This window comes from Lissotriton helveticus, chromosome 5_1 (assembly GCF_964261635.1).
Source record: "Lissotriton helveticus chromosome 5_1, aLisHel1.1, whole genome shotgun sequence".
NCBI lineage: Eukaryota > Metazoa > Chordata > Amphibia > Caudata > Salamandridae > Lissotriton > Lissotriton helveticus.
In genome coordinates this window covers 1,591,054,082-1,591,078,120 of record NC_136065.1, presented here as the reverse complement: position 1 = coordinate 1,591,078,120, position 24,039 = coordinate 1,591,054,082, and the positions used below count along the sequence as shown (strand labels likewise).

Genomic DNA, 24,039 nt, shown 5'->3' with positions numbered 1-24,039 from the left:
GGCATTGGGAAGTAAGGAAGCTGTTAACATCGCAGCTCCAAGCAATGTTACGCAAAACATTTCAATGCCACCTCAATCCATCTTAACTGTCCCACTCCCTGTCCCAATTCCTGCTCTAACTACGAACCCTTCCACTTCAAAGGATATGGGGAAGAAAACGACCATACAACCTAACCCACCACCTAAACAGCTACAAAAAAAAAACTAGAGCAGTCATCGGCTATCTCAGCCGAAAAATCTTCTACTAGCATGGTAAACACATTCCTAGAGAGACCAACAAGGGATGCGGGGGGCTCTAAGTACACGTGGGGGAGACCCAAACGGACTCCACTACCTGAACTCCCGCCAGAGGCAGTGCCATTTGTGGTAGTCCTAACAGGGGTCCCTGTGCTGGAATCGAATAAGCAGGAGGGCTATGCCCAATTGAAGAATAAGATTATGCATTGGCTAAGTCTATTCAGGCCAATTGCAAATCATATTAGTGGCGAGATTGTTCACGTTCGCCGTCTTCAATGGCTGGGGGGTAGACCCAAAGAAATCGAGGGTGACGTGGTGGTAGTGAATTTTAGGGATCCCAATGCTGTCCAATTTATATTAAGTTGGCCGCCAGGTATCACTAACAACTGTATAATCCCGAGACCACTGACGTATTTCTATCCAAGGTCAGTGGTGTTTCCATCACAGCACCAACCACCTCAGCATATAGCAACACAAATCCACCCAACCAGCTATCCTCCGATTACGCAGAGTGTTGGGAACACTCACTATGCTTCGTACCCGCCAACCATACAGAATGTTAGGAACCCACAATATTTGCCCTATCCAGTCCCAGTCCCCGATCCCCATGGATGGAACTATGTGCCAGCTAGATCCTACAACGCTTATAATAGAAGAATGGATCATCTAAAACCATTCACACCACTAGAGACCACAAATGGATTTGATATATTTAGTGGCCTAGATGACTGTGATTGATGTTTTATGACATGGGGGGGGGGGGTGAGGGTATTGGAATAAGAATTTCCAGTGGGGTGGACGTTGTTAACGTAACTGATGTGTTGGTGAATTCTGGGTTCTTATCTTTGGCTGAACCAGTTACTGGGGACAGATCTATCTTGGGTGAGAGTTGAATACAACCAAATGTTACGGTTTTACCTCAGGAAAGTTTGATTAATATGATAACGCCTGAAGAGGTATCCTTGGTAGTACAACCTGAAGCTCTCCCTAGCTGCAGGGAGGTACAAAATGTAGTCCCCGAAATGACAGCAGTAACAAGGGAGCCAGTAAAATTGATTTCCTGGAACATAGCCGGAGTCGCGAAAAATTTGAGGGATCCAGAATGGGCTAGCTACATTGAATCCTTTGACTTCTGCATGCTACAGGAAACCTGGGTAGTTGACACACCACACAGATTAGGGTACAAGACTTATGGAATTGGTGCGATTCCATCTAGAAATGGAAGGCCCTCGGGTGGATTACTAACTTGGGTGAAAGTACATCTAAGGACGCGTATCGAGGCGGTGGATACAAACTCCCTAGATATACTAGCATTAAAAATGACTGTATGCGAAGGGAAAAACCTATTTTTAATAAACATTTACAATAGGCCATCATCCTCATCAAGCGAATCTTTAACTTTATCTAAATTAGATTGCTTTTTAAGCAAATTGGATGGCAGGGAGGATTTCATTATCCTGGCTGGAGATTTAAATTGTAACTATGAGCCTGTTATGGGTCTTAGTGATGTTTTCGAAGAGGAAGACCAGGCTAACAAAATCCCAGCCATGGACAATATCAAATCAGTCAAATGTTCAACCTTGGCTCTCCAAATGAATAAAATTTGTACAGAGCATTGTTTTAGGGCCTGTAATGGACGGTTATCGTCTGATAGCTTGAAGAAACCTACCTTTTGTAGGAGGAACTGTAAAAGTAATATAGATTTCGTGATTGCCTCCATACCAACTTGGTCGTATCTTCTTGACTTTGAGGTAAAGGAGAGGCTAGAAAGCGACCACTTTCCTTTAGAGCTCAAAATGGAAGCCTCATTGTTAGAAGACACAGGTTCTTCTCCCTCAGTAGAAGAAAGCAACGATGACAATACTGAGATCCATATTAGTAATAATAGACGATCACTTAAATGGCCATTCATATTGGACCATGGCGATATCCTTGTAGAAATATACACACTTTTCGTAGGCTCCTTTGGACCGTATTTAGATCCAACATTGGATGAGGAAAGCAAAATTCATTTTAGTATATTACATCAAAAAAAATTTGATTCTGTAAAACTTTTAGTTACCAAAATGCCTAAGAAAAACCAGCAAAATACACAGAATTTGTCTCATAGCAAACCCTGGTATGGTAGAGCTTGCAGAGAGTCCAAAAGGGCACTTTTATTAGCGTTTAAATCTAAGTTACCCCTAGATATCAAAACAGCTAGGAACAATTATAAGACTGTACAAAAGGCTTCAAAAATAGCTTGGGAAGAAGGAAAATGGGCTGACATGCTGCTGGCCGCCAAAACACGTGATAACGCAGCATTCTGGAGGCTGGTAGCTATTGGAAATCATGTAGGGAGAGTGGTTAAGGACGTCTATTTGGATGAACAAACTTGGATTAACCATTTTTCTAAACTTTATAAAAAATATGACGATTCCCACAGAGACACGAATGTCCCAAGCTATGAACTTCCAACAGAGTATCTGGACTTTACTTTAGGGGAAACTGAGCTGGCAATAAGCCAAATAAAATCTGGCAAAGCCCCAGGTCTAGACAAGATTCCGGGCGACTTATATAAGCACGATTTAAAAGTATGGGTACCATACATTAACTATCTGTGCAATAAGTTATCGCGTACCCTAGACTTTCCAGAAAGTTGGAAGGGAGCCGAAATTGTTTTAATTTTTAAAAAAGGAGACAGGATGGATCCCTCCAACTATCGGCCAATCAGTTTAATGGATATACTCCAGAAAATGTATGCACGACACATTTTATTCCGTGTCAGTGATTGGCTGGAGGAAAAGTCAATTCTAACCAGATACCAAGCTGGATTTAGATCCAAAGTTAGCACAATAGACCAGATCCTTAGACTCTCCTGCCTTTACTGGAAATATGTAAAAATTAAAAGGGGTCATTTATATGTTGCCTTTGTTGATTTAAGGGCAGCATTTGATTTAGTGCCTCGCAATTTCCTATGGAAAACGCTGAGTGTAGTAGGGTTGCCTAACAATTTATTAGTTCAGATTAAAGAGCTACATGAAGGAAACTTCGCGAGAATTCGATGGGGCCCAAATGGCGAACTAACCCCCAAAATTCCAATTGAGCGTGGTGTCTGCCAAGGGTGCGTACTGGCCCCTACGTTGTTTTCCATTTTCGTGAACTACATTCCTTCACATTTAGAGGGATGTAAAAACGATTCCCCAAAACTGAACGGTGAAAAGGTAACATCCCTATTATTTGCTGACGACACTATCCTAATTTCCCAAACTAAAAGAGGTCTCCAGGCACTATTGAACTCCTTCAGTGAATACTGTAGTAAGAAGGGACTGGAGATAAATGGGAAAAAGACCAAATGTATGGCCCTAAATTCAACCAAATCTGATAAAGGCTGTTTAACCTTAAAAGGAGTAAAACTAGAATCGGTCCCCCATTTTTCCTATTTAGGGGTGACATTAGACTGCAATTTCTCTTGGAAAGCCCAGATGGAAAAAAGTAAGCTGACATTTCTTCAGAATGTAAAACCTATCCTTAGGGAACAAAGCCTGAGCACTAGCAAAGCCGTGTCTCCGGCGATTGAACTTTTTAAATTCAAAGTACAACCAGCCGTACTATACGGTGCAGAAATTTGGGGCCCTGGGTCTAAGGACAATTTTAGTGTCCTGGACAATAATCTTACGAGAAGTTTGGTAAGGGTACCGAGAGGTACTCCCTTAGTACCCCTCCAACTTGATCTAAACATTAAAAGAACTGATCACCAAATCATAATACGCCCACTGTTGTTGTGGGTTAGATTATGGCGGGTACCTGAATTACAAGACTACAGGGACGGGCTAAAAGAAATTATGGAGCTTGACAATTTAAAAGTCATTCCGTGGTTTAAACATGTTAAAACTTGGTTTATTAAAATAGGTCTGAGACATTTTTGGGAGAACCCGGACCAACTACCATCCAACCCGAAACTAATTTTAAAAAGGGCCTTCTGGACTTTTATTGTCAATATGACCATAAGTGCTTCAACTGGTGGGACCTTAGTAACAAAATTCCTCACTATTAAGGATGTACCATTATTCGAGACTATCATGGATGAAATAGAGCCCCCTCTTGCCAAGACTTTATTTTTAAAATTTAGATACGGAAATCTCTTAATAAAGACAACTTTGGCACGTTGGGCTTGGGGCTCAAATACTCCACCCATAGTGATAGATGAAATTTGTTCTTTGTGCGATTGCCATCAGATAGAAAATGAGCAACATATCCTCTTTTTTTGCCCTGTGTACGCACAGGCCAGGAAAAGATGGATCAAACCAATATGCCTATTGCTAGGCGTGAGATCATGCACACAGGCTCTGAGAATTCTTTCATCTAACACATTTCAATCAATAATATTTAGTGTTAGTAGATTTTTACACTGTATCTTTTTCCAAAGGAAAAAACTGGGACACCAATTGTAATTGGGATCCATTCTAGAGATAGAATTGGTCTACCTTCTAGCAATCAGTGGGGGATCCATCACAGAATTTTATTGTTGTCTGTGTACTGATTGTCTCCAATAGTATTGAATTGTTCTAGCTAATGGATCTAAAGTTTTATGCTGTAAAGTTCCACGCAGTTTTGTTTCTATTTTTCTTGATATTTTTAAATGTAATGTTTATGCATTGTCTCTTTTATGGCAACCAAGCCGAAATAAAGAATTTTGAAATGAAATGAATACAATTATATACCACCAGTGAATGCCTTCCTGTGAGACTCGGCAGCAGCTTCATTTGCTTGTACTATCCTGCAACAATTCTCAAGCAGCATATACAATTCTGAGAGAGGCTAATGTCCACACATCTTCAGGTATAAGGGTTGAAGTTCAGAGTGAGTTAAGAATTAGCAAGGCAGTTGGTGGGAACTGTACTAATGTTGTGCTTACTGTTTTAGGTGATATTCAACTAGCTGTAGACGTTGAAGAACACACCTGCGTGGCAGTCTCTCTTGTCTATCCACTTCCCCTTTCCCTTTCATTTCTGGACTTAGAGTTCTCTGGGTTCAGGGGTGTAGGGGAGTTGGGAAAATATCTTCTGGGTATTCGGCCTTCAGTCGTCAGCTCCCACGGAACCATAGGAATTCAGGTACCACTTCTTGACAGTTGTCTTCCCCACAAAACCACATTCCCACCTTTGTCTGCGTTTCGTACTACGCAATCTGCATTTGATTACATTTTTTTTACTATAGCATTGTAATCTTTGTTTCTGTAATATTATTTTATTTTTGCCAGTAGTACATTTGTATAGCTGTATTAGTTCATTAGTGACCAATTCATTGTAGATATCAACAGAGTCTCTAGTTGACACAGGTGTGAATCTTGAAGTAGGTCTACAATTTGTCAGGGCGTTGCTTGTAATATCTAGACCTTGTCTAGCTGCCATTTCTATGACACCTGAGTGAAATTCTGTGTGTCATTAGCTGTATGTAAGGTATTGTTTTCCGCTTCTTCCTCCAGTTGTTGCAAATCCATCATAAGATTCATGTCATCCACCACTAAAGTAGCTGGACGAATTTCAGTAGTGTTTCCATCACAAACTAAGTGTTTGCATTTGCCTTTGGTTAATCGCAAAATGTTTTTTCAATTTTAAAGTCCTGACATATTTGAAAACATCCACTCTTGTTTTAACATACTCAAAATCGCCTTCTGGGCAGTATGATAGGCCCACCCCTTTTTGTCTTTTTCACATAGAATGATGTCCATCAAATTCATAATTGAGGTTTCATCTCCTTCATTGTTGCCTTAATTTACTTTTTCTTGGTTTTCCCCTTCGATATCGGCATTTTGCACCCTTGCGTCTCGGTTTCCTCTGCCTCTTCCCCTTTGAGGTTTTACACTGCTTGGCGTTTTTGGACGGGTGTTGAATCTCCTCTCCTATTGTAAAAAAACAAACTCTTCAATTACTGAGGGGGCTGGACCTGCCATTGACCCACCGGGATTTTCATCTGCATCAAGTTCGGAACTTTGTACACTGCTTAATTCTGACTGTTGATCGCGAGATGGTCTACTGCTTACATTAATTCTTTGTCTACACAAAGTTTGAAATTTTTTGGGAATGCGTAAATCTGGCACCGTTCATAGTCAGTTTTGTCACACTGGAATTTTTACACGTTTCTTTCTTTGATGGACTCTTCCAGCTTACGGATTCGATCCTTCATTTCTGTTTTGAACTTTTCGATGGGTTCTTGGTTTACTTCTTTATCCAGCATACATGTGATTTGGTCGATTTCCTCTAGGATGTTTTGCCTGTCAATGTCAGCATATTTTATAAGAATTGTCAGCATCCTTTATGAGGACTCCCGATTGTTATCCGCCCACTTTCGAAGCATGTTTGGATGGGGAACTTCGTATGTGGGTGCTATCAATATCCTAAGACCTCTGGGGATGCGTTTGACTTCTAAATAGCATTGGAGGGAATTTGACTCCCACCATTTTGCCAATTCCATTCGTTTGAGCTTTTCAAGTCTTTATAGGCGTGACATTACGTCAGATACTGCTGTACTTGTCGATGTTTCCCCACTTTTTTTCAACTTTACAGCTGTGTCACTAAATATTGCCAGTGCCGCTTCCTCTCGTTCTTTGAATTCAACAGCCGACATATTATAAGTGTCAAGAAACGGCAGTTATAGCTACTTCGTTTGTTGCTGGCTTTCTCTCTTCCCTCCACCACATTCACTCTCCACGCTTACCCGAGTGTTGCTGGTGCCTTCCGTAGGTCCTCCGACACTCCAGAATCTGGCCTGTGCACCGGGCTTGCTTTGGATAAAATCAAACGCATTGCCGCTTTCCTCAAACTGCCGCAAGAAGGGGGGGGCGATTACACCACTCCACGCTGATGAGGACATTCTGTTAAAGCAAACCTTGCCAATATCTAATACAACATATGGGTACTAAGATGAGCACAACAGCAACCTCAACCAGGTAACCCCACAAATGTTCCGAAAAACAAAATACAAACTCTACTGCTCTTCAAAATAACCTAAACATGTCACTATGGCACCTAACAGCTTTTGTTCCCTCCAACTGCCTTACACAAATCGATCTAAAAGGCAATTTGCTTGTCTGCATAAAAAAGTGTAATCAATCTGGTACAAACCTCCAGTCTCACTCAAACGCAAAGAACTCCCTTCCACAATTGATTGAGGTTGGCCCATCACCAAACCTAGGACCACACACCTTTGCACGCTATTGATAACATATCCTAGCTAGACGAATCAAACTCGGGTCGGTTGTGGAAACCTCAGAACAGTACACACCTGAAAGCAGAGCACCGAAATGCAATATAACAGCTGATTGAGCACTACACATACCTCTATGATCAAAATCTCTACAATTATTTTAGGGGAGGCGTTGTGGAGGGAATTTTTAGGATGAAAAATCAATTACATCTAGGCACTCAGTTTCCCCATACACCAATCATGTACAACTTATTTTAATTCAACGGACCATGTGGAGCATAGTTTGTGCACATCATCTCCCACATAGTGATATACAACTAGTGATTGAAAGGTCTGCTCTATATTCAGTGCTGCTACAGAAGTAGAATAATACAACTCTCAAGTGAGCATCCGCCTAGATAGGTATCTGATTGTAAAACAAAATGGTGCAGCAACTCAGAAGGGGTAGGCATGTAGGACATTAGCCCTGGGATCTGGGCTCTGAATAATCTACAGCTTCTTAGTAACTGCTTATGCAAGTTTCCCATATACAAGAGAAATACATAGTCCTTGGTGAAGCATTCAGGAACAACATGACAAAAAACAAAACCGAAACACAGATGTAGACTTTTTCTAGCGGATTTATTAGTCAAACTGATTTATTTTGTTGTGTTACTAAGGCTTTTCTGCCATCTGGTGAAGCTGGTCCTACTTCTCATTGCACCATTTGGCACTTCGGGAATTGATAGGAGTTTTCATAAAGCGGCTTGTTTTCATGTAAGCGTCAATCTTTTCTATGGCCTGTTGGGAAAATAAGCAAAGGATGGTCAGCGATAGCAAGCGGGTCTCAAACAGAGCATGATTTAACAAAGCTACTCATTGGGCAATAAACTGGGCTTAATGAACCACACTGCCACAAAACAATGCTTCCTCTTCAATCTCCTCTGCCAAAAAAAGACCCCAGCCATTGGACTATTTTATAGCAAGATTCCATGTGCCTGTTCAATACCCTGACTATGTCGTGCTTTCTGCTCCTCCTCTTCCTCATTTCCCTTCTCCCCCAAACACACACAGTCCACACGCAATACTTTTTCAACACATGGCCTAACCGTGGTGATGCATATAAAGAGTGGTGAGACGGGCGCGGAGAGTGGAACAGGAGGGCCAGGGGGGAGCACTTGCAGGTTTAATAATAAAAGCCTTGCCAAGCATGAGAGCAGAGTGGGGATTGGCATGAGCAGGCTGGATTAACGCTCGCTCAGGGAGTTTGTACTGTTTCTCCAACCCAGCTGTGCAATACAGCTGTGTTGGAGAAACCTAAGTGCGCATGTCAGTTCGGCCAGCCTAAGAAGGCCAGCCAAAACTGACGTGCGCATTTAGAAGTGCACATACCATTCCCCTTCCCATAGCCAACCCCACCCCTCCCTGCACACGCTGGGTCAGCCAGCAGCTGAAAAATAAAACTATAATAAAATATGGTTTTATTTTTCAGCTGGTGGCTCCGCCATTGTGGAGGAGCTGAGCAGCCGCCGTGGCCTACTACATGATGCTGAAACTCCAGAATAATGTAAGGTGTGAAAAAGACAACCAACAATCTGGGGAAGATAATGAAGACCAGCCCCATCAAATGTTCCTCTACAGACATTACCATATACACAACTAGTGACACACCCAAACCTTGATAACTCTGTTCTCCAACTCAGACTTCCATAAACCAGCTCATGAATGCCACATAAAAAGATAATGGTAATAGTAGAGACAAGACAGCCAAGGAAACGCATAACACAACATGGGTGGCACATAGTTTAAACACTCTTGCTTTTTAACCCCCTTTGAAAGTTAGCATTTTACGTTCTACAGGAGCAAGCAGGTTTCCGGTCATATGAAGACTATTTATCAAGGTTGAAAGAACTACATTGCCCAAAAATAAAAAAGTAAAAACATTTTAAAACACAGAAAGGTAAGTACCAACTAATGATGTGTTTCTACTAATTACATATTCAACAAATGAAAGAACTCAACTAGTAAAATGTTTCCTATGTTCATTGTTTAGACAGTGACTGGGCTCTCGTGGATGGATTAAACTCCCTAGAATGAACAAGTCTGGGAGAGGCACATATATGGCACTAGTAAATAACCATCCATGATTCCCGATTTAAAGAGAATAAAAAAATACATTGAGTTGCACATGAAAACACCATTAAAATGCATGGAAATCAGTATGAGTAATCTAACATCTTAGTCACTGGAAGGCTATAATTACAGAGGGTAGTGCACCTGAGGTAACAATACTTTCAAGTGAACAGAAACTGCATATTATAACATCGGTACAAAAGGGGGTGGTGATGGACGGAGCATCTGAATCAATCAAACTCTCACACCCTGTCAAAAGATCTGGGTTTAATCCATCACCGTTCTTTAGCCCACTCTTCCACCCCAGTTCAGACATGGCTATATACAAATCAGTCTGACCCTGTGCCTCATGGGAACAGTCCAGCCCGAACTGCCAAGCCATGCCTACCCTGGACCGGAAACAAGCTTCCGAGGACCGGTTTCTGGCATTCAAGCCGTCTTCAGCCCGGCTTGCTTGAATCAAGTGGCAAAGCGAGCAAGGGACTCACGTCTGAGCATACCCTGCCACACTTGTGGCGGCCAAAAGCGGTACAAAAGGGGGTGGTGATGGACGGAGCATCTGAATCAATCAAACACTCACACCCTGTCAAAAGATCTGGGTTTAATCCATCACCGTTCTTTAGCCCACTCTGCCACCCCAGTTCAGACATGGCTATATGCAAATCAGTCTGACCCTGTGCCTCATGGGAACAGTCCAGCCCGAACTGCCAAGCCATGCCTACCCTGGACCGGAAACAAGCTTCCGAGGACCGGTTTCTGGCATTCCAGCCGTCTTCAGCCCGGCTTGCTTGAATCCAGTGGCAAAGCGAGCAAGGGACTCACGTCTGAGCATACCCTGCCACACTTATGGCGGCCAAAAGCGGCACAAAAGGGGGTGGTGATGGACGGAGCATCTGAATCAATCAAACACTCACACCCTGTCAAAAGATCTGGGTTTAATCCATCACCGTTCTTTAGCCCACTCTGCCACCCCAGTTCAGACATGGCTATATGCAAATCAGTCTGACCCTGTGCCTCATGGGAACAGTCCAGCCCGAACTGCCAAGCCATGCCTACCCTGGACCGGAAACAAGCTTCCGAGGACCGGTTTCTGGCATTCCAGCCGTCTTCAGCCCGGCTTGCTTGAATCCAGTGGCAAAGCGAGCAAGGGACTCACGTCTGAGCATACCCTGCCACACTTATGGCGCCCAAAAGCGGTACAAAAGGGGGTGGTGATGGACGGAGCATCTGAATCAATCAAACACTCACACCCTGTCAAAAGATCTGGGTTTAATCCATCACCGTTCTTTAGCCCACTCTGCCACCCCAGTTCAGACATGGCTATATGCAAATCAGTCTGACCCTGTGCCTCATGGGAACAGTCCAGCCCGAACTGCCAAGCCATGCCTACCCTGGACCGGAAACAAGCTTCCGAGGACCGGTTCTGGCATTCCAGCCATCTTCAGCCCGGCTTGCTTGAATCCAGTGGCAAAGCGAGCAAGGGACTCACGTCTGAGCATACCCTGCCACACTTAGGCCAAAAGCGGTACAAAAGGGGGTGGTGATGGACGGAGCATCTGAATCAATCAAACACTCACACCCTGTCAAAAGATCTGGGTTTAATCCATCACCGTTCTTTATCCCACTCTGCCACCCCAGTTCAGACATGGCTATATGCAAATCAGTCTGACCCTGTGCCTCATGGGAACAGTCCAGCCCGAACTGCCAAGCCATGCCTACCCTGGACCGGAAACAAGCTTCCGAAGACCGGTTTCTGGCATTCCAGCCGTCTTCAGCCCGGCTTGCTTGAATCCAGTGGCAAAGCGAGCAAGGGACTCACGTCTGAGCATACCCTGCCACACTATGGCGGCCAAAAGCGGTACAAAAGGGGGTGGTGATGGACGGAGCATCTGAATCAATCAAACACTCACACCCTGTCAAAAGATCTGGGTTTAATCCATCACCGTTCTTTAGCCCACTCTACCACCCCAGTTCAGACATGGCTATATGCAAATCAGTCTGACCCTGTGCCTCATGGGAACAGTCCAGCCCGAACTGCCAAGCCATGCCTACCCTGGACCGGAAACAAGCTTCCGAGGACCGGTTTCTGGCATTCCAGCCGTCTTCAGCCCGGCTTGCTTGAATCCAGTGGCAAAGCGAGCAAGGGACTCACGTCTGAGCATACCCTGCCACACTATGGCGGCCAAAAGCGGTACAAATCCGAAACTGGTCCCAGGATGCTTGTTTCCGGTCCAGGGAAGACATGGCTTGGCAGTTCGGGCTGGACTGTTCCCATAAGGCACAGGGTCAGACTGATTTGCATATAGCCATGTCTGAACTGGGGTGGCTGAGTGAACTAAAGAATGGTGATGGATTAAACCCAGATCAGTTGACTGGGGGTGAGTGTTTGATTTGTTAAAATGCTCCGTCCATCATCCCCTTTTGTATCGCTTTGTTCGCCCTAAGTGTGGCAGGGTATACTCTGACGTGAGTCCCTTGTTCACTTGGCCACTGGATTCAAGATAGCCTGGCTGATGAGGATTATGAATCCGAAACCGGTCCCAGGATGCTTGTTTCCAATCCAGGGAAGACATGGCTTGGCAGTTCGGGCTGGACTGTTCCCATAAGGCACAGGGTCAGACTGATTTGCATATAGCCATGTCTGAACTGGGGTGGCTGAGTGAACTAAAGAATGGTGATGGATTAAACCCAGATCAGTTGACTGGGGGTGAGAGTGTTTGATTTGTTCAAATGCTCCGTCCATCATCCCCTTTTGTATCGCATATTATAACATGGCAGCTTTTAATAGAGTATAATAAATATGCTTGAATGAGTGGGGAATCAGTAATATGCTGTTACCAGGCAAGCAGGAATGGCAGAAGTAGGGAGAAGGGTGAATTGCACACCACCACACCTCTTTTGAGTGTATTAAGTAACCTAAAAGGATTATGTTACTTACCCTGTAGACCTCTGTTCTTGGCATGTAGATTCACATGCTTTACATACTCCTGCCATCTCGTGTTGGGTCCGGATGTTTGCAAGTTATTTTTCTTCGAAGAAGACTTTTCCAGTCACGAGGTAAGGTGACTCCTTTCGGTGATGATACGCATGGGTATCGACTCCATTGTTTGATTCTTTTTCCGCAAGAGGGTGAGAATGGAGTAAGTGTAGTATAGATATGTCCATGTGTATAAGATGTAAATAATAAGAACTGCAACGGCCATTGGTGTCCGGGGAGGAGGGAGGGCGAATGTGAATCTACAGCTCTACATGCCAAGAACATATGCTTAAAGGGTAAGTTATAAAATCCGTTTGAGGCATGCGTACTGTAGATACACATGCTTTGCAGACTGTATAGCACTATTATCCCAAAGGGGAGGTGAAACAGTGGGCATTGCAGTTGTTTGAAAAAATAGTTTTTAGCACTGCTTGTCCTACATTAGCCTGTTGACCTGCTAATACATCCACACAATAGTGTTTGGTAAATGCTTGTGGTGTAGACCATGTTGCTTCTTTACAAATGTCAGCCATAGGAATGTTGCCTAGAAAGGCCACAGATGCTCCTATTTTAAGAGTAGAATGTGCTCTAGGAGGTATACATAAAGCTCTTTACGCTTTAAAATAACATGTTTGGATGGATTTAATAATCCATCTAGAAATACCAGATTTGGAGATAGATTTTCCTTTGCGAGGGGGAGCGAAAGCAACAAGAAGTTGTTTTGCGAAAATCTTTTGTACTATCAATATATTACAATAATGTTCTTTTGACATCTAATGTATGTAGAGCTCTTCCTGCTACCGAATCAGGTTGAGGGAAGAAAACAGGTAGCTCAATTGATTGGTTAATGTGTGTGAGGGATTGTAAGGAACAACAGCTACTCCCAAAGAGTTAATGCTCTTTTTATTGGCTTTATATTGGCGTTTGAATTAAGCCAGCGTTAATACAGGAATAATAATTCTTATTCCGGTATGTACAGAGTCTTCCCTGAGTCAGGGTGGCTTTCAGGGGTGAATTCTGCTGTGGTCTTCTCCTCTAGGCAACCCGGATTTCCTCAAGAAGAAAGAACAAAAGAAAATAGGCGGGGGAACCAAGAGTCGTGTTTTCTGACTTGACACTGCAGGGAAAAGGGAGTGAGGGACCACCAGTGTCTGCGAACGGTGCTGCAGACGTGAAGGAATGCAAGGGAACGGGTACAACAAGCAGGAGCAGTGTGAGGGAAATCCTGCTACTCCTCAGTCTTCCCCCTCCTTCCGGCCCACCCAGAAATCCTTGCCCGTACCTGACCTCCAGGAGTGTGGCTGGACGTAGCGCTGGGTCTTTGGCCTCCGGGCTCTCCCTGATGCCCACTCGCCACCTCTCCCGCAGGTAACAGCGGGGTCTTGGCGTCTCACGTTGGCAAAGCACTTCTTCACACTTCCCAGCCGGAGTCCTCTTCCTCGTCTCGAGTTCGAGCAACACCCCTCTTGCCTCGGCATCGTCCTTTGTAGTCACTGGTTCAGGCGCAGTGAAGCTGGGCTTGTAAAGTATGAGTCTCAGATAAAGGAACTGCGCTGGGAGCCAGTTGCTTCCTCCGTGGTAGCGGGTTCCCCACGCCAAGTCCAGTCCTGCTGTTCCTCCTGCTGAGAAGAGAGCAGAGGACCGGACCTGTGAGGTACACTCCACCTCTCTTGTATCGCATCAGATCCCTCTCTGAGCAAGGGGAACTCGTGACAATGTGAAAAGCAGAAACTACTTTTGGAATACATTTTGGATTTGTCAGAAGAACCACTATCTTCATGAAGTTGAAAGAATGATATTTCTAAAGTTAGTGCCTGACGCTCACCGACACGTCTTTATGAAGTGATAGCAATTAAAAAAAGCAACATACCCAGAAAGAAATTGTAGTGGGAAATTCTGCTATGGCTCAAGAGGTGGACCCATAAGTCTTGTTATAACAATATTAAGGTTCATTGCAGGTACAGGTGGAATGTTTGGCAGTATCACTCTTAAGGCCTTCCCTAAAGGTTTAATAACTGCTACTTTGAAAAGAGATAAGTGTTGCCTGTTTTGAAGATATACAGCGACCGCTGCAAGGTGTAGACGTATATATGTGTGGGCAAGACCTGCACGTTGCAGATGCAATGGATAACAAAGGATTTGTTGTATAGAAGCATCTAATGGCTCAATAGTTTACATAGCATGCTCTAGTGGTTGGCTTGCTTTCTTCTTTAAGAATTGTCAAGCAATCTGGTGGAAAATTTAGGAAACCAAACTAGGACTTCAAGAGCCAAATCGATAGGTTGAGCTCCTCGGGGTTTGGATATCTGATTTCTCCATGGTTCTGAGTAAGAAGGTTTGAAGTGAGGTGTGGAACTACTCAGAGTTCCAGAAGTGAGGTGAATCCCGGTTGACAAGCCCACGTGGGATCCACCAGAATAAGGGTGAGGGATGTTTGCCTGAGCCTCCGAACCAGAAATAGAATGCGGCGTAGAGGCAGAAAAGCGTAACCAAATATCCCTGACCAATTCATCCATAGGGCATTGCCTTTGGATAGCGGGTGTGGGAACATGGAGGCGAAGTTTGGGCATTTTGAGTTCTCTGTTGCAAATAGATCTATTTGTAGAAACCCCCATTTGTGGAAGCATGGGGTGAAGTTCCCACTCATGGACTTGTTGCCACATCCTGCTGAGGAGGTCGGCAAATTGGTTGTCCGTCCCTGGAAGGTGTGCTTCTAGCAGTTGTATTCTGTGATGCATTGCCCAATGCCAAATGGTCTGAGAGAAGTGGGATAACTGTAGAGTGTGTCTCCCCTCCTATTTTTTTACACAAAGTACATTGCTGTCATATTGTCCGTCCGGACCAAGACAACTTTCCCTATCAGGCGAGTTAGAAATGCTTTTAGCGCTAGGTGAACAGCTAGAAGCTCTAGGTAGCTTATGTGGACTCTTGTTAGGAGGCCCAGAGACCCTGAACTGTTTGATGTTGTGCATTAGCACCCCACCCTGTAAAGGATGCGTCTGCTGTGAGCACTTTCTGTGGAAACAGGTCGATAAGGGGCCGCCCTTTTGATAAGTTTTGGGTGTTCCACCACTGCAGAGAGCAATGGTGTCTATCAACTCTAGATCCTTTGATTGACCTTGTGATTGATTCAACTGACGTGTTATGTTAGACATTCTTATAGAGGACGCATGCTTAATCTTGCAGGAGGTACTATTGAAATGCATGATGCCATAATTCCTAAAAGTTACATGAAAGTTCTCACTGTTGGGTATTGGTTGCTTTGTAATTCTAACAGAAGTTTGAACATTGTAAATTCTGGCTGCATTGGGATAGGCTAAACCTGTTTGACTATTTAGGATTACTCAGAGATAGCGCTGCAGTTGTGTGGACTGAAAATGGGATTTTTGAGCATAGATTTTGAATCCCAATCGATGAAGAAGATTTATTGTAATTTGAGTGTGTTGTAAACACTGGAGATGTAGGTTGGCTTTGAGGCACCAATCATCTAGATATGGGAAGACATGAATTGGTTGTCTTCTTAGATGACTTGCTACTACTGGTAGACATTTGGTGAATACTCTGGGTGCAGTGGTTACTCCGAATGGGAGCACTCTGAATTGATAGTGTTTTCCTACTACCACAAATCTGAGGTACTGGATGTGCTGGGTGAATAGGGATGTGAAAGTAGGCGTCCTTTAAGTCTAGTGTTGACACAGTCCCTTCGCCGTAAGAGGGGAAGCACTTGAAGTGTGACCATATGAAAATGTTCTGACAGTGTGGATACATTCTAATCTAATCTCGGTCGTAGAGAACTTTCCTTTTGTGGGGTTAGGAAGTAAAGTGAGTAAACCCCTGATCCTTGGTGTTGTATTGGAACTGTTTCTATAGCTCCTTTTGTTGGAAGGGCTTGTACTTCTGGTTTGAGCAGTTTTTGGTGCTATAGAGAGTCTGTCAATGCTAGGTGGATTATTGGGAGGATTGTTGGATATTCGCGAGTCCTCTCTCTATTTCTGTCACCTCACAACTTGACCCAGCAGACCCAATCTATGCTTTCGGTTGGCCTCATTTAAACCCCGTCCTGTACATGCCGACTTCCACTGTATCATCAAACAGAATCCCGCTAGCAAGCCTTCCTCTACCTCAATACCGGTAAACCCTGGCCGCGTAAGTGCTTACATGCTCTAACACGGCCACCTGCAGCGTGTAACTATGCCCTCCCTTCCTTGCAGGGGACTGTGCCGCCGGAGTACGCCCACGCGACTCCCCTCCAACCCATCGTGAACTTATACTTCAATCACACTTGGTGAGTTCAGTAATTTGGCATTCGGCCATGCTCCCTCTCTTTGAGACCGTATGGTTTAGTCATCTTGTAAATTCCTCTCCCACAGGAGCCATTGCAGCAGCCCCCGTTCCCTCCCCCAAGGTCCCCCCTCCTGAACTTGCTGGTAAGCTGTCATTGTAAACGCTGCAATGAACCCTAATTTGCATGCAGCATGTCTTTTAATCACCGGTACGGCCCCCCTCACTTTCACCATCTCACCACCACGCCGATCGGCAAAGACAGGATATGTGTCACCGTACCATGTTATATCTTCAATCACCATCGTGCCGTGCTTGCAATTACCATCAATACCTTGTTTAGTAACCAACTGCTTTATCGCATAGCTCGAAATTCTATATATATGTTAAAAGCTACCATATGCTTTACCCCTTAATAATCTTTGTCACATGCATATACCATGTTTAATCGTCTGTGTAATTGCACTGGTTTTATGCAAGATGCTCTTACGTTAGTCCAATTGTCCTTGCAATAACAACGGTCTCTCTGCCTAGATGTTTTACACGTAATGATTTACCTCACAAGCGTATCCCACGTTGAACCTTCCGGCATTAATTAACTGTAGAACGCTCTCACGCCTAATCACAACCTTGGCCCTTGCGGCTCAATGACTACCCATAGAGTCCCTTACAGCCACTTATCGCTTTTTCCGCAGCGCACCTCATAAGCTTCCATAGACACTCCCTGGCTCATACATACCGGTCACGCACGATGCCCCTAATCTATATTCCTTGATGCCATCCAGAGCGACCACACCTCTTCAGTCTGAGTTGCATGCTGCGCTGTCACCACCTTAACCCAGTACAATTGCGTACTTCTCCTAATTTTTCTTTTGTGTATTTTCCTTCCTCACCTTGCTCCCCCAGGCTAATAAGGCTCTTCCTAACAGGAATGAACTGAATGTCCTGATGATGTTCCGCATATTTCCCCAATGGATCGAAACGCCGGCGACACTTTAAAACACCTTATATGCCCAAAACTTTCACTGTAAGGTGTTCCTCATGATTGGTTCTCTTGACACTGTGTATTGTCTCTATGTAACAAACCAAAAGCTTTGCCTGAGCCCCCTGTTCTTTCCTCCCTTGTGTACTCGATTGGTTAAGTAGGACACAGGCTTGTGTCCCATTTTATGCATTATTGTCTAACCACTGTTTAATTACCTATAAGTAAATATTAGACCTCTGTCCGACTGGACATGTCCATTTAATATAGCAACGATTGAGTCTATATTCATTACTTGGTTTCCTATTTCGTACTTTTCAAGGGACCACTGTTTAAAACCATTTGGAACCGAAGCTTTAGGTGGGAAAGCTCTATTATCCCGGCTACAGTCCGAACTGGAAGGCTAAATGTTCTTTCGGTGTCAAGCTATAGGGTGGGGCATTCAAAGCAGAGTCTCGGTGTCTACCATGGCTGGATGGCGGTGGTGGCCTGGAACCCTTTTGTGTGAAGTGAAAGCGGGTTTTGTGGATAAAGGGTCTTTGGTACTGACCAGCTGGAACATTCTGGGACTCCAGTTCCATCTCCAGTTCGGAATCTGAATCTTGGATGGAGAAGGCCTCCTCCTCCTCCGCTGCCGAAGCTTCCATCTTTTCTTGCTCAACATGTTTGCCGAAGATATCGGGGATTTCTTCAATGTTTTGTCGCTGCATTTCTTTCAATTGAGCCCAGTGGCCTCGGAGAGTCTTTTTCGAGTGAAATGAGAAACAGCCGTCAGTCTTCTTCCTTGTGCTCAGGTGACAGGCACAAGTTACAGACTTTGTAAAGGTCGGCCACAAATATTTGGAGCAGCACAGAGGGCAAAATTGGAATGAGTCCATTCCATCGGCAGAGTTACTTGATGTTGGTCTTTTGAGTAAGTAAAAGAAACGGGCTGAGCCTGAAGGCCGTTGTTGGCATTTTATTGATTCAACTATGAAAGTCTGATTTTTAAAGACGCGGAGGACAGGAAAACACATCCAAAAAAATAGCTCAGAGGGTACAGTGGGTTGCAAACTGAAGGGATCCCGACGAATGGTCTCGAACCGGAGAACAGCAAACCACGTCTGAACCTGATGGGGGAAATAAAACAAACAATGAAGTTGATACCCATGCACACTATCACCGAAAGCAGGAGTCACTTTACCTCGTGATCGAAAAGACTTATTTGAAGAAAAACAACTGGACCCAACACTATATGGCAGGAGTATGCCAAGCACGTGCATCTACAGCACACAGGCCTCAAACAGCTTATTTCTTTAGACTAAATTAGAACACACCTGGGATCTCTCCTTTGATTTAGATGTACAGTCATACAGGAAATACACAACCTATGAACATCCCAGAGGCGGCTCCATTGCTCCATCACTTAACCTCAAAGAGTGTAAATGGATTCATTTCCTTTACATCGTTGAAACTGGGTTAAATGAAAAAGAGGAGACCTCAAGACAAATGGACCTGCTGTAACATCAATATGCCCATCTCCTCCTTTTCTGACACAACATAGGCCAGCCACTTGCTCTCTGTATCACTCTCCCTTACCTACCTAGTAACTTCCACCAGATATGCTCAATTGTAACCTCTCTAACATGATGTCAGTGACTAAGAATAGAGTTTCAATGCCAGTGCCTGTTTGGCATGATTAGACAAAGCTTTAATCTTACTTGAATTGGCGCACAACGTCCGGGCGATGTATATTTGTTGTAGCCTCCCTCACCAAGGTGGCCTCCTGGACTAGATATATTTGTAAGGCTTTTAATCCCTACTACAATTGGAGCATATTCACTGCTGTACATATACTGTGTCTACCGAATCACCGCTCAATATTGATATCCTGCGGATTCTTGGTACTAATGTACATACTAATTAGGGCCCCCGGGTTTTATGGTATTTATTTTTTTGCCATTTCCGTCTGTATTTATCCATATTTATTTTTGGGGCATTTTTTCTGTATTTATCCACATTTATTGTTCCCACAAGGAAAAGACGAAGCTACAGCTAGTTTTTTTCCACATTTATTTAAATTGACAATGCACACATCCGCTCACTTAAACTAGCGATTTGTTGTGGCTTTAGCAATGCTTTAAATGGTCCAGTACTGAGTAATTTGAAAAGGAGAGTACCTGTGCTTCTCAGTTCTGTTATAAGACACATTAGGATAGAGTACAAGCACTTATCAGGAGGAAACATGTGCCAGCGCTTCTGTTTTTCCATCTAAAGCCCTCGGGTAGAGGTTGGTTGAAATGCGTGGAATCCACGGCGCATGCCGTGAGCTCAAGCTGCTGGGATCTGCAGGCTGTGGAATTATACGTCATGTCATGAAAATGCGGAGTGGTAACAAAGAAATGGGGGGTGAGCAGCCAAGGGCACCAGTTGGGAGTGGGCAATAGTGATGGACACTCAAGGCAGAGACAACATCTGTCTGGGGGGTGGGTGGGCTAAAGGCATCAGTGGGCAGAGTTGGGCAACTTTATGGGGCCTGGGACAGGAGGAGTCAGGGGCGTTGGGGGAGGCTACAGCATGATGTTGGTGCCCCTAGGTGGAGAAGGGGCAGGTGAGAGCAAGGACAGCACCGATCTAGGAGTGCCAATTTTTGCGGACTAGTTACCGTAATAGGGTAGTACTGGAGAGGAAGTACAGGTTTACCGGGCCCGATGAGTGGGTGGTCGTGTGCCCTGGTTCTTTTGGAGTCTCAGATATTTACTTTTTACATAGGGGAAATACACGTACCTTTCGAGTTGAAATGGCGGAGGGCTGGCGCAGAGGTCACTTGAGAGGCAGAGCCTTGGAGATGGTGAATTCTACGTAGGGCCGGGGCAGTAACAAATGTTCCTACCTGTACACAGATTCTAAATGCGTTTCAGAATATGTGGAGAACTTAAGCTGTCTTTGTTCAATAACGTCGTACTTACTGGAGATATGGTTCCCCTAAATGGAATGGGATGCCTTTATTTTCCAATCAATATGTACATGTTAGGCAATTCTTCAGGTTTAAAAAACAGGAGTGTTGGCCAAGATTGTATGAGAAGGCCCTATGTGTACATATGTACAGTATGATACGGGTACTTCATGCAGGCGTGCTAAAGGTGTGACCATGACTTTGCGGCAGTTAACATGGGGAGTTATTTACAGTAACAATGTTTCTGCTAGTTTATTTTATTCCTCATTTTAGCATTCTCCTCTGCTTCTCTGCAACCAGCCTTGTGCTATCAGTTGCAAAGACAGGAATTAGCCATGCGGTGTGTATGTAAAGATTCTGGATTGTGCATTGAAATATGGGAGTGTACATTTAAATGTTGTGAAGAATCGCTGTATTTTTTTCTATGAGTTCCAGAGCCCAAATATTGTTCCTTTCATATAGAGAATAGAACAAGACAGTACTGGCTTCTGAGCAGCTGAAGCCCTTTGAGCCCATTGGACTTTAAGCGCAAGGTATTAACCATTGTGCAACATACAGGTCCCACGTTCAATCTCTGTGCGGTCTCGGTTTGTAACCCTTCCAAAGCTCAGCACATTATCCCTTTTGCAGTGCTATGAATCCGTAAGAATCTGGCTGCAAGCACAACACAAAAACTGTAGTTTGCGTTTTAACTTCCTTTTATTGTTCTAATGTCCAGGTCGAAGGAGTAAGCTGAAAATCTGGTTGGTTCCCAAATAACGCTATAGGGCATATGGGTGGAATCCATGCGCTATGTAATTATTTATTATTTGCACCATCAGATCTTCAGCAGAGGTGGGAGCAGAGGTGTGTGCCAGTATGTGTCGCCACCAGTCTGCTCTTGTCCTGAAAGCTGGTGATTTCTGTTGCCTTTCACACTCTAAATCCAAGACTAGAAAGCTTAGTAACAAGCATTGGCATAGCCAATAGGTCTCGCCTTTGGGACTTTATAAGTTTTGTCACGCAGTACATTTTTTGGCAGCTTTCCCCGTGCTGGCTGTCAAATCAAACACTGAAATTTACGGAACTGATGTACAAGAGCCGCAGGCAAATGAATGGAATAGTGAAATGAATGAATGAATAAAGTATTACTTAACTTTGCAAACTGCATCAGCCCCAGAGGCATACATTCTTTGAAAATGAAAAATGAATGAATTATGATTTGTGTAACTCTGCAATCCGACTCACCTACATGCATGTGCTCTATTAAAGAGTGAAATAATGAATTAATGGATGAATAAACTTGTATTGTGGAATTACAGTCTGAATAACGTGGAGGTGTACATTCTTTAAAAAGAGTTATATGAATGAATAAACCTGTAGCGTGTAACTTTGCCCACTGAATTAATCGCATAGAGGCATGCCTTTTTCTTAAAGAACGGGTGCACCTACTGCTCTAAAAAGATACGTAGCGAGTGTTCTCTCCAGAGAAGAATCTTTGGTAGATGGCGCGCAATGAGCACAGCGGGATGTCGTGCATGTTTTTAACGTGCCTGGAGAAGACATTTTGAACCATCTGCATTTTAGAAATAAAACAGCCTGGCACACAAAGGTGTATTTTGGGTAGTAAATGACCTAAATAGGCCAAAAGGCTGGTTTACAAAAAGCAAGACTGCAGGGTAACGTGTTTGATTTGTAGGCCACCCTTCTCTTTTGTTTTAAAACAGTATGAAAGGCTCCGTGATCTAAGCTGCAATGCCCACCTTTACAGAGCCAAGAGGAGCTTACAGGCAGCTTTGTAAAATGGTTTTATTAGATTTGCTGCATCATGCGCAGTCTGCGTCCACCTGGTGCGGCCCTGCTCTGGAGTGGTGGGGGCTGACGCAGATGGATTTCAAAGTACACTGCATCAATGCAGCCATGGGCAGTTTCAGGCTACTCTGTTCCGCTGCAACAGTAGGCAGTGAGAGTGCGTCATAGTGCATGCAGCACCTTGGAGTTCCAGGTGTTCATCCTACTGTGCCAAGTGCGTTCGTCAACATTGCCCTAGACCAAGGAAAGGCGCTGTCTAAGCAGGACGGCACAGGCAACATTCTGCGCTTCTTACTGAAAGCATAACACATTGAAAAAAAAGTTTGCCAAGCCACGCCTTTATTTTATTCGGCGCCACTCGACAAACTCTTTTTGGGCATTATGCAAGCACCGCTTAGCCCCACTCCAAGGAAAGGTGCGGTTCGCCAAACTAATATTTTCCAATATTTTATGCTTTTAATAAGCAGCACAGCACAGGCAGCATGCTGCGCTGCTTACTAAAAGCATAAAATATTGGATACAAGTTTGGCGCCCCTATTCTTGTTTAATACTTTGTAGATTAACTGGCTTCCTATGTTTCTAGTGACAAATACAGACAAAGGAAAAATTGTTTTCCGTCTGTATTTATATGTAACAAAATCAGTTTAAACGGAAAACCGGGAGCCCTAATAATAATAAAGATTTGTGTAGCGCACAGCTACCCCAGATGGGGTGTACCGGCGATAGTACAGACAGAAGTAGAGATAGTGGTCAGTATAGATTTAGTCATTGCGACTAAAGAGCCAGGTTTTCAAGGCCTTTCTAAATTCCTGTTCGGACTGCAATGCGTGCAATTGAGGAAGTAAGTTATTCCAGCATTTAGAGATCCCCACCTCGAATGCCCTTCCCCCATTCTGGCCTTTGCGAGCTCGGGGGCTGGTAAGGTATAGTTTGTGGTTAGACCTAAGAGATCTGTTCTGCTGGTAAGGACGAAGTCTCTTCCTCAAATAGTTCGGCCCCCTACCTTGAAGTGCCCGAAAGGCAAACGTACTGGCCTTAAAATCTATGTGCTTGGCCCCAGGTAGCCAATGTAGCTGACTCAGGTAAGGGGAAATACGTTTGGGAAGATGGACTTTGCAGACCAGTCTGGCTGCTGAATTCTGCACTATCTGGAGCCTACGGATCAGCCCAATTGGCAAACCCATGTAGAAACTGTTAGCATAATCAAAATGGGAGGTGATTAGGGCATGCACGATGGTTTTGCGTGCTGACTCAGGCAAGAAGTCAATACATTTTATAATGAATTTTATCTTGCCAAAGCAGGCCGCGGGTACCTGTTGGACATGGGTGGCAAGGGACAGGTCTTTGTCCCACTTGACTCCTAGATTCTTAACTGAATCCTTAGGTGTAGGGCGATCCTAAATCAGCTGGCCACCATAATGCTGAAGAGGATACTACAGCTTGATTAAAAAACAGGACCTCCGTCTTGTCAGCATTAAGTTTTAGGAAATTAGTGCTCATCCAGACACAAATGCTTATTAGGCACACTTTGAGAGT

The 24,039-nt window shown here is 44.1% G+C and overlaps 1 protein-coding gene across 3 annotated transcripts in view; it reads right to left on the bottom strand.

The window, feature by feature from the left end:
- Positions 1 to 8,027: 8,027 nt before the first annotated feature.
- Positions 8,028 to 24,039, bottom strand: part of LOC144755638 (glutathione S-transferase Mu 4-like) — a 187,390-nt gene continuing 171,378 nt past the window's right edge. For all 3 annotated transcript variants that reach the window (XM_078644780.1, XM_078644781.1, XM_078644782.1), the window contains one exon: positions 8,028 to 8,205. In XM_078644780.1, coding sequence (XP_078500906.1) covers positions 8,113 to 8,205 — 93 coding nt within the window. In that variant the 3' untranslated portion in view covers positions 8,028 to 8,112. The remainder of the gene's footprint in view (positions 8,206 to 24,039) is intronic.